The sequence below is a fragment of the Felis catus genome, chromosome C2 (assembly GCF_018350175.1).
Source record: "Felis catus isolate Fca126 chromosome C2, F.catus_Fca126_mat1.0, whole genome shotgun sequence".
NCBI lineage: Eukaryota > Metazoa > Chordata > Mammalia > Carnivora > Felidae > Felis > Felis catus.
Window position 1 is genome coordinate 1,499,381 of NC_058376.1, and position 14,564 is coordinate 1,513,944.

Sequence of the window (14,564 nt, forward strand, 5' to 3'; positions counted from 1 at the left end):
AGGGCAGTGCCAGTGGGTCAATGCTGGCAACCAGTGGTGGCACAGGGTTCTCTGCCCGAACTCCTGACCCACCCAGCTCTGCGCTCTGTTTTCGGGCTCTCCTGCTGGCTCCTGTCACCGGCTGGCAGCCAGCAGTGCTGGGGACCTCCTTTCAGAACAGACCCCGGAGCCGACTCCTTGCATTGCTCCCGCAGGTCAAGTCACAGGTCCCCACCTGCTGCATCGCTGTCGCCTACCCCCCCCCCCCACCCCTGCCGTGGCCCATCCCTGGAGAGCGGCCATGTGACCCTGTGACAACAGGCCAGGCCTGGTCACTCCCGTGCACAAAACCCTCCAAGGCCCCCATCTTCTCCCTAGAAAACACCATCGTTCCAAAGGTCTGTGCAACCGGTTGCTGCCCCCCCCACCCCCCTCCCATGCTCGGGCCACCAGGGGCGAGGGGGCTCCCGGCCACTCCTCCCAGGTCCTCCAGCCTCCTGGGTACGGGGCCCCCGCCTGTTAGTCTCTGCAGCAAGTCCCTCTCAGGGGGCCCTCCCGTGTGTCCTCCTGGGCTACCTACATAATCTACGGTCTACCGGTCATAGCTGTCCCCTCCCCCCACCCCCCAACCAGCCTGCAAGCTCCACGGAGGAGAGGCTTCGGCTGTATTCGCTGAGCTCTCCCGGAGCTCAAACTACACACCCGCCACGTACAGATCAATAACGCACGCTGAAGGGGGAGCCCCCAGCCCTGCGTGTGCCTCCCACCCCCTAAAAAGGAAGGTCAAACGCAGGTCTTCCTATCCTGCAAGAAAAAGCATGAAGTGCTTACAAAAATCGCAGGGCAGCCCTCCTTATGTACATTCAAGCCTGCGTAGGGGTTTAGACCATTTTAGGGGGAACTCGGCCTCCCAGGACAACCTTTAAAACAGTGACTTTGCAGAACCCTGTACCTGGCAACGAGTCATTGATTCTGAGCACGTGCTTCGAGGCAGGACTCTAGGAGCCGTGACGGACCCGTGGAGGCCCTGGCGGGAACGCGGGGCGTGCCCCCCGCTTTGGCAGATGGGCTCCTGCCGATGCACCTTACAGAGCCCTGGGAGGGCGAGGAGAGCAGACGCCGCCGGGCTCCAGGCAAACAACGCCCCCCAGCTGCCCTCTGCCAAGACTGCAAACTGGCTCAGCCCCGCGTGAGGGTGCAGGGGTCCACGGCGTTGTGCCGGGCGATGCTAGAAAGAACCAGGCAGGTGCCCACACGCTCCGGCCTCTCTCGCTCTCCTCCCCCCGTGACTTCTTGGAGGCCAGGGCTCAGAGCACTGTCGCCCGGCCAGGTCCCTGATGAAGCTTCTCCACAGCCGCCCACGGCCTCCACGGGAGCGCGGGGGCCCTTCTCCCCACCGCACGGCTCTCCCCACTGGGCTGTCTCGGAGTGTGCCCACACAGGAAGCCCCGGCTTCCTCCCTCAGCTCCACGCAGCTGGGCGCACAGAGGCTGTGGTCATCAGAACCAAGGTCACCCCACCTGCTTCTCCACGGGACTCGCCGCGAGGCTGCCCCCACGCAGCCTTCTCGGCCAAACCGCCCACCAGACAGACGCATGGTACCTGGTGACCCTTGGCGTCAGTGCCGTGCCTCCCTCCCCGCCCCCAGCCCACGGTGGCCTCGCCCCTAAGCCTGCCCCCTGCCCCTGTCCCGTGCTCTTCCGACGGAGTGACCCTGCCTCTCTGGGAGGGACACAGGTCAGCCCTGCCTTCCAGAAGGGACTCCCAGATGCTCTCGTTCCCTTGGGGCGGAGACTGCAGCCAGCTGGTAGCCTGCAGGCCACCAGAGCATTTCCGAGGACTTTTCTAACCCTCCAGCCCCCTGGCCAGGTGTTGGTGTGACGCGGAATAACGAGCCCCTTTCAAGCCCCTTTCAAGCACTCTGGAGCTTATGCTAATGAGGTGACCCGGGAGGGTGGGGGCCGGTCCATAGGGACAAGTGGGCCGGAACCCCTCCACCCCGAGGGCGCAGGGAGCTATGGCATTGGGGGGCGGGGAGCGGTGAACAAGCAAGGAGCTGGAAGGGAGGTGCCATATGCCCGGAGACGCGGATGCTCCATACGCCCCCGAACCTTCTCCTCTTCCACCTGGCTGTTCCCAGTTGTATTCTTCATAACCAACCGGTAGGTGTTAAGTAAACTGTTTTCCCTGACTTCCGTGAGCTATATTAGCAAATTGTTCAACCCGAGGACTGAGTCCAATAGCCGAGTGGGACAGGGCGCGGGAGCCCCGGGCCCAGTTCTAGCAGATGCAACTGTCGTCTGCAGGGGGGGCACTCCCGTGAGGCCCGGCCCTTAATCTGCGGGGTCTGCATGAGCCCCAGGAGGCATCCCAGGGACCTGGAGAACTGTGCGTGTGGGCGCCCACACACCACACCCGTGGGGGGTGAGGGAGGCAGCAGGGGTGGTGGCTGTCTCCATGTTGTCCCTTCTAGAAGCATCCTGCCCCCTTTCCTCCAGGCCTGTGTGTCTGCCTTGTCTGCCGTTTGCACGGATGACGCGTAACCAGTTTACAGGCACAGGTCGTGAGGGTTCCCGTCCGTGAGTTTTGACTTTCATGCTCACGAGTGTCACCCCATCTCAACAAGACCTGGAACGTTTCCTTCTCGCCTGCAGGGACGCTTCTTCAGGCAGCGCCTCCGAATTACCGAGCTGCAGGAATTGGCTGTATCGGCTGGGTTCTCACCTCTTGCCGGTTATAGAAGTCAGAGTCTCCTTCCCCAGTGTGTGGCTTTTCTCTTCACTGTATCTAAAGGGGTTTTGGTAAATAAGTTTTAAATTTCCAAGTTAGTCAAATTTATTCATGTTTTTCTTTCTAATTTGGGCTTTCTGCGCCTTGATTGAGAAATCTGCTTAAGTGGAAGCCACAAGGATTGCCAGGACCCACTCTTCGCGTTCAGCTCCGTAATTTGCCTGGAACGTGCTTCTGTGTGCCGTGTGAAGGGGCCTGCTTTTCTCGGAGCGTAAACACGCTCCGGGACTGTTTGCCGACCGCAGATCCCACACGCAGCAGCGCCTGCACCTGCAGTCCCGTTCCCTCCCCCTCTAAGCAGCACAGCCGCCATCCCGGCTGGTGGGGGGGGGGGGGCGACGCGCGAGCCCGCTGGCCCCGGCTGCCTGCACGCGCCTGGGCCGGGTTCCAGGTGATGGGACACAGCTGCCACGTGACTGTGCCTGCGGCGGCCGGGCCGCCCCGGGCCGCCCCTCCTTCCTGCCACCGTGGCAGCTCGGACGAGGCGCCGGAGGATTCGGGGCGGGGGGGTGCCGTGGCACCCCGAGGACAGAAGATGCGTCCTGGATGCAGCAGGAAAACGGAACCCGGACGACCCACCTACTTCTGGACCTGACTTTCTGTAAGACAGAAATAAACTTCCATCTGGTTTACATTCCCCTCAAATGCGGGCAAAGCTGCCACCAGTGGTTACCAGTCTCACACTGCTGATTTCCATTTGAGTGCTGGGATTAGATTCCCGAGGGCTGGGAAAAAATTAGGGCATTTGATTAAAATTGCATTGAAGTTGTAGAAAATTCAATAGTTGATCCAACTGTTGAAAATGCACTATTGGCTCTGGTGTGGGTGGGCGGGTTTTTATGACTGAGGATGGCTTGCCACTTTTTCCTTTAACGGCCTTAATGCCATGGTAACAGAGGTGACAATAATCCCAAAAAGTGAGCTGGGGATCCTTCCCTGTCTTCTAATCTCTAGAAAAGATGACCTAAAATAGGGATCCTCGGCTCTGCAGGAATGTAGGGAGTTCACGCCAAAGCCGTCCAGGCGAGCGGGTCTGCCTTCTCTACAGCCGTCTCCTCTCTTTGGTTTTCTTCAGTTTGTTTCCTTGCTGGGATTGGCTGTGACGTGTGTATTTTTAATGGTTACATATTCCCCTCTCCACCTATGCTTGAGTCAGTTTCAGGAATGCACATTTTTCTGGAAGGCTGTTTTCATTTCATTTCAGTGTCAACACCTATTTCTGTTGAAGTCGCCTATAACCCTGCACGTAACTACCTACAGCCTGTTCTTTGTAACTGATTAGCTGTGCGACTCTTTGTGACTGACGATCGTTTTCTAATCTCCACTGTGATTTCCTCTTCTGGGTATTACTGAGGTACAGCTGACACTCACTACAGGGCACATATTAAGGCCCACGCGGTAGTGAGAGGCGACTTCTGCCCGTGCCCTTGAGACCCATCATCCCCGGAGTCCTCCTTGTCCTATGTCCCCCCGGCTGCCCCTCCCTGGGCGGCCACTGACCTGCTTTCTGCCACTGGAGGTTAGTTTGCATTCTCTAAGATTTAAATTCATGGAATCACCCGCCAAGCACTCCTGTTTGTCTGGTTTCTCTTCCTCTGCATGGTTATTTTGAGGTTTACCCACAGTGCACCGGGTGGCACTGTTCATCCCCACCCCCCCAAGTACCCGCCGCATGGACACCCACCGTGTGCCTATCCACTTCCGTACAGGTGGCGGCTGGCCTGCCTCTGCTTGCCGACTACCACAAAGGGGCTCTGAGCACTCACGTGTGACTCTGCGGACGTGCACTTCCACTTCCACCTCGCACCCACGAGCACGATGGCTGGGGCGTGCGACGGGCACATCCTTAGTCTTTTAAGAAACCGCCAACCCGTCTTCAAAAGAACACGCCCGCCCACAGAAGACAAGGGCACCAGTCTCCCTGTATCCCTGTCAACCCTTTACGTGGCCGGTCGTTTTCATCTTAGCTCACAGTAGGACTTTGCACCTCGCCTGCATTTCCTAGTGATGGTGAACGATGCTGAGCATTTTATCGTGTGCTGATCTGACACCTTTTTTGGTAAAGTGTCCATTCAGATTATTTTGCCCATTTTAAAAACTGCTTTTCCCCCTGGTTGAGTTTTGAGGGTCTAAATTTATACGTTGTATACAGGCCCTTTATCAGATACATGATTTGCGAATACTTCCTCCCAGTCGGTGATTACTTCTCATTCTCTAATGGTGTCTTTAAAGAGAAGCAATTTTAATTTGATGAAGTCCAATTTATCAGTTTTTCCTTTTATGAAGAGTGCTTTTAGTGTTATATCTAAGAAAATATCTACTACAACTGCCAAGATTTTCCTGTTTTCTTCTACAACTTTACTGGATACATTACTATCCATGATCCTTTTTAAAAAATTTTTATCTTAATTTAGAGAGAGCACACGAGCAGGGGAGACGGACAGAGGGAGAGTGACTCTTAAGCAGGCTCCACACTTATCATGGAGCCCGATGCAGGGCTCGATCCCATGACCCTGGGATCATGACCTAAGCCAAAATCAAGAGTCAGTCACTCAACCAACTAAGCTACCCAGGCGCCCCCATCTGTGGCCCATTTTAATCTCTGTATGTGGTGAAAATATGAAGTTCCCTTGTCTGTTTTCACATAGAGAGGTCCACTTGTCCAGTCACCATTTGTTAAAAAGACTTTTCCTCCATGAATCACCACTGCACCTTGGTCAAAGGTCAGTGTGACCAACAAGGAACAAGCGGAATTTGAAATTAAAAAAATAATACCATTTACATTATTAATACCTTCAAAAATTAAATATTTAGGTATAAATCTAACAGGATATGTATGAGATCTCTATGAGGAAAACTACCAAACTCCAAGAAAAGAATCAAAGAAGAACTACATAAATGCAGAGATATTCCATGTTCATGGACAGGAACACTGGGTATTGTTAAGATGTCGGCTCTTCTCGGCTTGGTCAGTCCCAGTCATGATCTCAGCAAGGTATGTTGCAGGTGTTGACAAAATGATTCTCAAGTTCACCAAAGGCTCAAGACCCAGCACCACCAACGCAGCACAGGAGGAGAACACAGTCGGAGGACTGGCACTGGGGGGCTTTTAGACTTACGATAAAACTGCAGTAACTGGGATACTGGGATTTGTAAGAAACATATCTTGGTCTTATACATATTTGGTCTTTGTTCATGTTCATGGTTCCTGGCTCAGGCTCCTATAAAACCTTAGGAATTTCCTAGGTGAGGAGAGCCTTACAGATGTCTTTTGCTATGTTAATGAGGTGGCTTTTAGAAAACACCTAAGGAGGAGGGCTGGTTTAGAGGGTTGGGAATTTCAGTCCCATCCCCCTGACCCCCAGGGAGGGGGGGAGGGGCTAGAGGTTGAGTTAATCACCAATAGCCAATGATTTGGGGCACCTGGCTGGCTCAGTTGGTAGAGCGTGCGACTCTTGATCTTTGGGTCATGAGTTTGAACTCCATGTTGGATATAGAGATTACTTAAAAAAAAAAAAAAAAAAATCAATGGCCAATGATTTAATCAAACGTGCCTATGTAATGAAGCATCCATAAAAACTGCAAAGGACAGGATTTGAAGCTTCCGGGTTGGTGGGTGTGTGGATGTGAGGAGAGCAGCACGGCTGGAGATGGCGTGGGTGCTCCCTGACCCTCCTCTCCCCATGCCTCGCCCTCCGCGTCTCTTCATCTGGCTGTTCCTGAGTTATATCCTTTTATAATAAGCCAGTGATCTAGCGGGGGAGATGTTTCTCTGAGATCTGTGAGTCACCCTAACAAGTTAACCGAATCCAAGGAGGAGGTCCTCGAGACCTCCAATTTACAGCCGGTTGGTTAGAAGCACAGGCCAACTGGAGGCCGCCCGGCTCCTGTCCTCGTTAGAATGTGAGGAACCCATCCCTCCCCGACACGTACGACAGAACTGGATTCAAAATCCAAACGGCAATCAAGACACTGTAGCACTGGCAAAACAAGAGACGAGTAGATCAAGGGGACAGAACAGAAAGCCCAGAAACAGACTCACATAGACACGGTTAACCGATCCTAGACAAAAACCAAAGGCAACGCAGGGAGCAAAGAGAGTCTCTTCAACAAGTGGTGCTGAAACAACCGAGGACCCATGTGCAAAAAAGTGAATCTGGACACAGACCCTACACCCTTCACGACAACGAACTCACAAGGATCACAGACCTAAATGCAGAAGGCAAAACCATAACCCCCTAGAAACAACACGGGAGAAAACCTAGGTGACCTCGATATGGTGATGAGTGCACATACAGCACCGAGGGGGCAATCCACGAGAGACAACGTTGATGAGTTGGCCTGCATTAAAATTTAGAACTTCGGCTTGGGCAAGACCAACGTCCACAGGACGAACAGACAAGTCACAGGCTGGGAGAAAAATCTGATAAGTGACTGTTATCTAAAACATGTGAAAAACTCTTAAAACTCAACAAGAAAACAAACTACCATGTTTTTAAAAATGGGCCAAAGATCTTAACAGACAGACACGCCATCACGTTTGGGCTCCTGTGAAGAACGCTGCAGTGAACGCGAGTGAGCGAGAATCTGCTGGAGACCCCGCTTTCAGTTGTTGGGGCGAATGGCCAGAAGTGGGATGGCTGGGTCACATGGCAGTTCTAGCTAGCACTCTGACGAGTCGCCACACTGTTCCCGTAGCGGCTGCCCCATCTACATTCCCACCAGCCGCGCTCAGGGTTCCAAGCTCTCCATGTCCTCACCAACACTTGTCATCTTCTGTCTTGTCCTGTTTTGTTGGCGGGGGCATCCCCATGGGTGTGAGGGGGTGTCTCGCTGTGGTTTTGGTCCGCGTGTCCCGGCCGATCGGGGACATCTTCCTGCACTTGTTGGCCGTCGGTGCATCTTCCCGGAGATGGGGCTTTTCAAGTCCTTCATCCATTTTTGAATCAGGTTTTCTGTTGTCGATTTTTAGTAGTTCTCTACATGTTTTCACAGTTTCTTACAAAACTGAACATATTCTTACCACATGACCCAGCGATCACACTCGTTGGTATTTACTCAAAGGAGCTCAAAATGTAGGTCCGCACCAAACCTGCACACAGATGGTTTACAGAACTGCCAGCGCTGGGAACCAGTAAGGTGTCCTTTGGGAGGTGACGGGCAAACACACGGGTGCGTCCAGGCAACGGGATGGTATTCGGCGCTAAGAAGGAGCAGGCCGTCACGCCATGAAGACACCACGAAGACGCCATGAAGACGGAGGGTCCACAAGTGCATCTCACTAAGTGACAGCAGCCAATCTGAAAAGGCTACATCCTGTATGATTCTATCTGTGTGACGTTCTGAAAAAGGCGGGACCATGGAGACAACAGAAAGCTCAGGGGTTGTCAGGGGCTGGGGAGAGGAAGGGGTGACAGGGTGGAGCACAGAGGATTTTCAAGGCAGTGAAAATACTCTTTATGACACCCTAATGACAAATACACGTGATTAAGTAACTGCCCAAACCCAGAGAACGTGCCACACGCAGAGTAAAGCCTCATGTAAACTACGGACTCTGGGTGACTATGATGTATCTGGGCAGGTTCATCATTGGAACAGATGCACATTCTGGGGGGTGTGCATGTGCGGGGACACAGAGTATATGGGAAATCTCTGTACACTCCTCTTAATTTTGTTGTGAACCCAAAACTGCTTTTTAAAGATATAAACTCTTGGGGCGCCGGGGTGGCTCAGTCGGTTAAGCGTCTGACTTCAGCTCAGGTCATGATCTCACAGTCTGTGAGTTCGGGCCCCGCACTGAGCTTTGCGCTGACAGTACAGAGCCTGCTTCAGATTCTGTCTCCCTCTCTGCCCCTCCCCTGCTCATGCTCTGTCTCTCTCAAAAACAAACATTTAAAAAAAATTTTTAAAAATTAAAAAGTATATATATAAACTCTTAAAAAATGGTTAATGTGATAGATTTTACATCACGTGTTTTTTGCCACAATAAAAATAAATCGTGTTTGTGTACATCAGCAACAATTATCCAGAATACACAATAGATAATAAGATAATTCTCACATGAATATAGGAAGTATGAAGTTCTAGGAATTAATCCGTCAAAACTGCCTGGCATATAACTGACCCAGATGACAGTTCATGTATGGAAAAATACACGAGACTCATGGAGGGACTGATTTAACTTTATGTTCATTCTTTCCCTTTCAATCCATGATTCCACAATTCCATATAAAACCTAAGCAAGACATGTATGCACCTGAGAAGCCGATTCTATAATATGTACAGAAGAACAGAGGCTCGTAAAAAGCTCCAAGTGTGACCCTTCTGGGCGCGGCAGAGACCCGTGAAGTTCTACACGTGTGCAGCAGAGACCCTGGGCGGCAAAGGTCTATGACGAGCCACGCTCACGAAAACTCCAGGCTGTGCTGTGGTGGAGAGAGCAGACCCAAGTCTCTATGGCGAGGGCACGGACACAGCACGGCCATGACTATGGCAGGGTCTCTGCAGAAACCAGCTGTTTGTCACCGCATCAGGGACAGTGTCCAAACACTGGGTTGAATGAAACTACGAGACACAGAATAGCACCTAAAGCACAATTCCGTTTCTATGAATTAACAACATACACATAAATACCCTAAAATGACACCACCATGTATTTTCCCAAGGCCACACACACACACACACAAGTGAATGGATGGTGGACAGGAAGGACACATAAAAAGCAAATTCATCAAGGTGGGCTCAGTGTGCACCTGTACTTAAGGGCAACGGACCACAGCATATGCTGATTCAAGTGCTGTGCACCTGAGGCTCTCTGACAAGGTCCTTGCAAGAAAATCAGTACAAAGACCTTACAGACAACCGAACAGGTACATGCGTGCACATACATGGACGTCAACTGTGACGGTTTTGGAAGAGTAGTCAAGAACCCGATCACGACGAGCCGCACAGCAGAGCTCTGAACAAGGAGGCGATCTTTCTCTTAATATGCTTTTGTGCATATTTTGTCCAACTTCTCGCACCTACCTACGTTACTTGCCCTTTTTTTTTCAAGTGAACGTTTGTTAAAAAAATAAACAAAAAGCTACTGGACCTAACACCAGCGTCTGACGAAATGAGGCCTTCTAAAATCTGGCCCGGACACATCTTTGTCTGAAAGAGCCTTTGTCAAGCAAATGCAAACTGGTGCGTCTCAGCCACCTCCACCTCACTGGAAGCCACCCCCCCAACACCGGATGCTAGGGACACTCTGCACTCACAGAAACCCCAAATGGTAACTGTGGGGAACAGGACCACTAAGCTGGCATCTACCAAGAATGAGAACACCCTTAGTTTTAGTTTACTCTGGGAGCAAACCGTTTTACAACTTTTTTTTCAGAGAGAGAGAGAGAGAGAAGGAGGGAGAGGGAGGGAGGGAGGGACAGGGAGCATGAGCAGGGGAGAGAGGTAGAGGGAGAGAGAAAGAGAATCCCAAGCAGGCGCAATGCTCAGTGCAGAGCCCGATGCGGGACTCGATCCCATGACCCTGGGATCATGACCTGAGCCAAAATCAAGAGTCACGCTGAACTGACTGAGCCCCCCAGGCGCCCCTGGGAGCAAACTATCTGCAGCACACAGATGCCCCAATGCCCCGGAAGTGCACGCGCAAACGCAAGGGCGAGGCAGAGACGCAGCCCGAAGGACGGCAGCCCGAGGCCCAGCTCGATCCCCTCAAGGTGGCCCCCGACACCCTGGGTGGGGCCCCGGTCCCACAGAGGGCGCAGGAGCCCGGGGCAGGACACGCAGACGACACGAGGCCCAGAGCGGTGGACGGCGCCTGCGGGAGCCCGCGGGCGGGAAGCCTTACCGGGCCATCTTGTCGCTGCAGGACATGGTGAGCAGCCTCTCGCCCTGCAGCACCCCGTCCCACGTCTGCAGGCTGGCGTTGGACCGCACCGGAATCGTGCCTTCGCCAGACTCTATTTTCGTCCGCAGCTGTCCTCTGGCTTTGCGGTTTGGATGCCTGTCCGCTGGTTCTAGGAGAGGAAGGCCAGGTGAAAGTCCTCTCCTCTCCTCACGGCAAACAAGTGCAGCAGCCCCTACACATTTAAAGTCGAGTTTATGCCTGTGTGCACGCGCTCACTACACAGTAAGTGACAACCGCACGGGGCCCTGGGGCCTGTGTGGCACGTGCTCTCTCTACCCGGTAAGTGACAACCGCACGGGGCCCTGGGCAGGAAAGGCACAATGCAAACCAAAGTCGTGGAAGTAGGTCCTAAAGAGCGCTTCCATTTTAACCAAAATGTTTACTTTCTATCATTAAAAATGAGCTGAAGCAAACAGGACAAAATGCTGACATTCGCTAATTCTAGCGGATGGATATTTGAGTGTTTGTTACGTTTTTTCCCTGCATTTTTAAATTTTCAAAAATATATTATGGGGATGCATAAATAATGCAGAGGGAAGCACATGCACAAACATCTAAAGTGACTGTCTCTGGGTTACAGGAATATGGGGGATTGACATTTTTTCTTAATATTTTAAAAATACGTAGCCACCATCCAGAGCGAGAATGTGTTACTTTTATAACCAGAGAAACTCATGCACTCAAATGTTGTCTTTGCATTAAATAATGCTTAAGCTGGGGAAAAGACATGAGGACACAAGTTACTATCAAATACAAGCACCAACCTCATGTGCAAACATGGGTGGAGGCAAATATGATGCGACAGGGCCCCCTTTGCACTGGTCTGTGCTGCTTCTGAAATTTCAGCCAAATACCCCAGGTACACACGCATCGAGTCACAGTTCATCACAAACACAGATGATGCGCACCTCCGATGTACAGATACAGACTGTCCAAATTTAAATACTAAAAGCAATGTTGTTTGATATCCTCACTCTATTCTAATTCCTCAGTATATCAGAATCAACATATTTCATTAAGATTTTCTAATTAAATTACTAGTGGAAAAGAAAAATCTCCTGCTTTTATCTATTCCTATCAGATCCCTTTCAAGGTGAAACTCTTCAAAAAAAGGGAGAAAAGGACATTCACGCAAGTTTACTCTTCCATCTGTTACTACGTAATCACCAATCTCCTCGAGACGTTGCTACTTGCTGAGCACTGGGTCTCGTACCTTCCAGAATCGGCTCGTGCGGCGAGAAAATTCTGGCGTCCCCACAGGGAGACGTGCTGATGTACAGATGGAACTGAACGCTCTCCTTCAGCCTGAACCCGCCGCGCTCTGACTTCTGAAAGATGGACCTTTTTTGATCGTCTTTGCTACTGGAAGGAAAAAAGTTGCAAAAAGGAACTTTAAAGCTGTAGACAAAGTTTAGTCTACCATAGTTGACGATGACTTTCAGAGGCCAGTGTTTTCACCAGGGTACAGATAAGATGCAACGAGAATATCTGCACGTTATGATAACGAACACAGTTCCTGTCCACTCAATAATGAACAAGTTATCGGAATGCGAGTGACCTCCCCTCCTCCTCATTTAGGACTTCAAACCAGACGACACACAGAGACAGGTGCATAAAGGTAGCTTAGACAGTTGGCCTGCTGTCTCTGTGTACGGTGACCACGATGGGTGGCCATGGTCCCAGGTGGCTTAGTTCTGCTCACACGCATGCTGCACAAGACACAAGCACACGGTCTCGAACAGACTTCAGATCTACGACTGCGTCAGCGGTCAGTGCACGTGCGTGTGTGTGGCACCTGGCCAGCTCTCGTCTGTACCTTGAGCCTCATGGGAAATTGGGACCCAACCGCACTGCTGCCAATAAAGTTACTGTTTTAATTAAAGAGTTTTTCAGAGATTATAGAAACAACGGAAGGTTTTGCAGTACATTCTGATGGGAGGGGAATATTTTTTGAAAACTGCTCCCTTTAGTGATTTACTTAGTGAACTTACTTTAAGTAAAGCTCAAGCTGTGTATAAAGAAATCTGAGCAGGGACCTCCGAGCTACTATCTCCGCGTGGCAGTCATTTAACGCAAGGCCACGATCACTCATGTACTCGCCATTAATGCACTTTGTTCCCGTAGAGACACTTATCACCTTGGCATCTTTCACATCTGTGCCTGAAAAACAAACGAGAGAGACATTATTCCTCCGAAGGCACAGGCACGCGTGCCTACCTGTGCTCCCGGGGTCTGCGTGCCTTCTCAGCGACTTCCCTTCCGGGCTGTGAGCCGACCACTCAGCCCATCTTCACGCGCACGGCCGCCCCTACTTCTTACCAGGGCAGCCCCGGGCTCCGCAAAGCACTTCCCGCTGAGGACTCGCTGTGCAACGTTTCTGGGAAGCCAACCTCCCTGCCCCTCTAGTGCACACACTCTGAACCTAAGGGACTCATTTCCTCTGGACGCGGCCCCGCTGGGTACAGGTAGGGAGCACCGGGTAAGGGTCGGCTAACCGGTCTGGCAGTTAGTTTTGAAATTAATAGCAAAGCCCTAAGGAGGGTACGAGGAATGGCTCACGGAGGGATGAGGAGGAAAAGAGAAGTAACTCACAGTGTCCTGCCTAGGAATGCCTGTCACCATCTGACTGTACCGGGAGTGAAGCCTGCTGGGGACTTCGGGCACGGGAAACGCGTCCACCCTGACAGGCGCGGGGCAAGGCCTGGAAAGCCTGACGGTAAACCGCACTTGCTATCAGCTGAGTGCAGGGCGTGCGCCCCAAGCGGTAGTTAGGTGAGGGTTTCGCTTCAGTCCTGTGGGGTCCTCTGAGGGGCACGCGACCACTGTCTCCGTCTCAAAGATGAGGGCCCTGAGGCCCAGAGGGGTCAGAGCCTGCCCAGGGTCATTCAACCACGGGGAGCCCGAGCTGAAGCAGGCCAGGTGACGTCAGGGCCACGGGCCAAGGGCTGTGTGGTGCTGCCTGCAGGCGTAAACTGTGGTGCTGAGCAAAGGCCCCGAGTGAGATGCACACACCACGATGCAAAACGCCCCGGGGGCCGGTCCGCGGCCCCTGAGCCCAGGAGGAGAGCCGCACGGAAGGGCCGCCCGCTGCTCACGCCTGCCGCTGGCGGAGGCCCAGAGCCTCGCCCCGGGAACGCTGCATGTGAGTAGCTGAAGCATTCACCCCTCGGGCATGTCGAGAGCAGCAGCAGAGAGAGAGGGAGAAACGGAGACAACACAGGCTTCAAACCCCAAATTAAACTGGGACCCCAGGTCACGTCCAGAGCCCTTCATGCTACCGCAGACACACTCTCAGCTGTGCCACGGCAAACACATCGTGCACGAAAAGCCATCATCATTAAAGCAGCAGTCACGTGTCCTAGGGCATCGAGGGCTGGATCGATGCCAAAGGTCATGGAATCACATCCTGTCCACAATCAGATAGAGGAGAGCGACCTCGGGAGAAAAGGACGGAGCAGGGACCCCACAGAGGACTGAGGCGTTCTCCCTGGCCGGCAGGTGTAGACAGGTAAACCACTGGCTTGCTCTCTGGCCCTAGGGCCGGATGTCTGCACACGGCCAGCGGGGCTGGGTGGACGACCCAGTGTAGAGGGCCCCACAAGGAGCCTCAGACTCAGCCCCAGCCTGGCGGGCTGCAGGGACCCAGCAGGGGGCACGGCTGTGGCCTCCTGCTCTTGGGGTGGTCCAGGAGCAGGAGCTGCTGAGCGTTCTCACCCCCGGGTGAGGGAAAGAACTCAGAGAGGGCGCCTTGTCCTGCTGGGACTTCCGGGTTCATTTAATAGGGTTTCATGTGTCATCCCAAAGAGTGCTTTTTACCCAAGCAATTTCTGCCCTTGCTAGAGCTGCTCGTCTGCCCGATAAAAGTCACACACAAACTATCTGGAGGCAT

At 52.6% G+C, this 14,564-nt stretch overlaps 1 protein-coding gene across 17 annotated transcripts in view; it reads right to left on the bottom strand.

Annotated features, from left to right (window-relative positions):
• ADARB1 (adenosine deaminase RNA specific B1) overlaps window positions 1–14,564 on the bottom strand; it is a 133,816-nt gene that overhangs the window by 20,943 nt on the left and 98,309 nt on the right. For 14 of the 17 annotated variants that reach the window (XM_023238631.2, XM_045036499.1, XM_045036498.1 and 11 more), the window contains 3 exons: window positions 12,667–12,835; window positions 11,889–12,037; window positions 10,616–10,847 (listed from right to left, as the gene is read on the bottom strand). In XM_023238631.2, the coding sequence (XP_023094399.1) occupies window positions 10,616–10,847; window positions 11,889–12,037; window positions 12,667–12,835 (550 nt within the window). The remainder of the gene's footprint in view (window positions 1–10,615; window positions 10,848–11,888; window positions 12,038–12,666; window positions 12,836–14,564) is intronic. The other 3 variants (XM_023238629.2, XM_023238630.2, XM_019839283.3) reach the window with 3 other exon arrangements.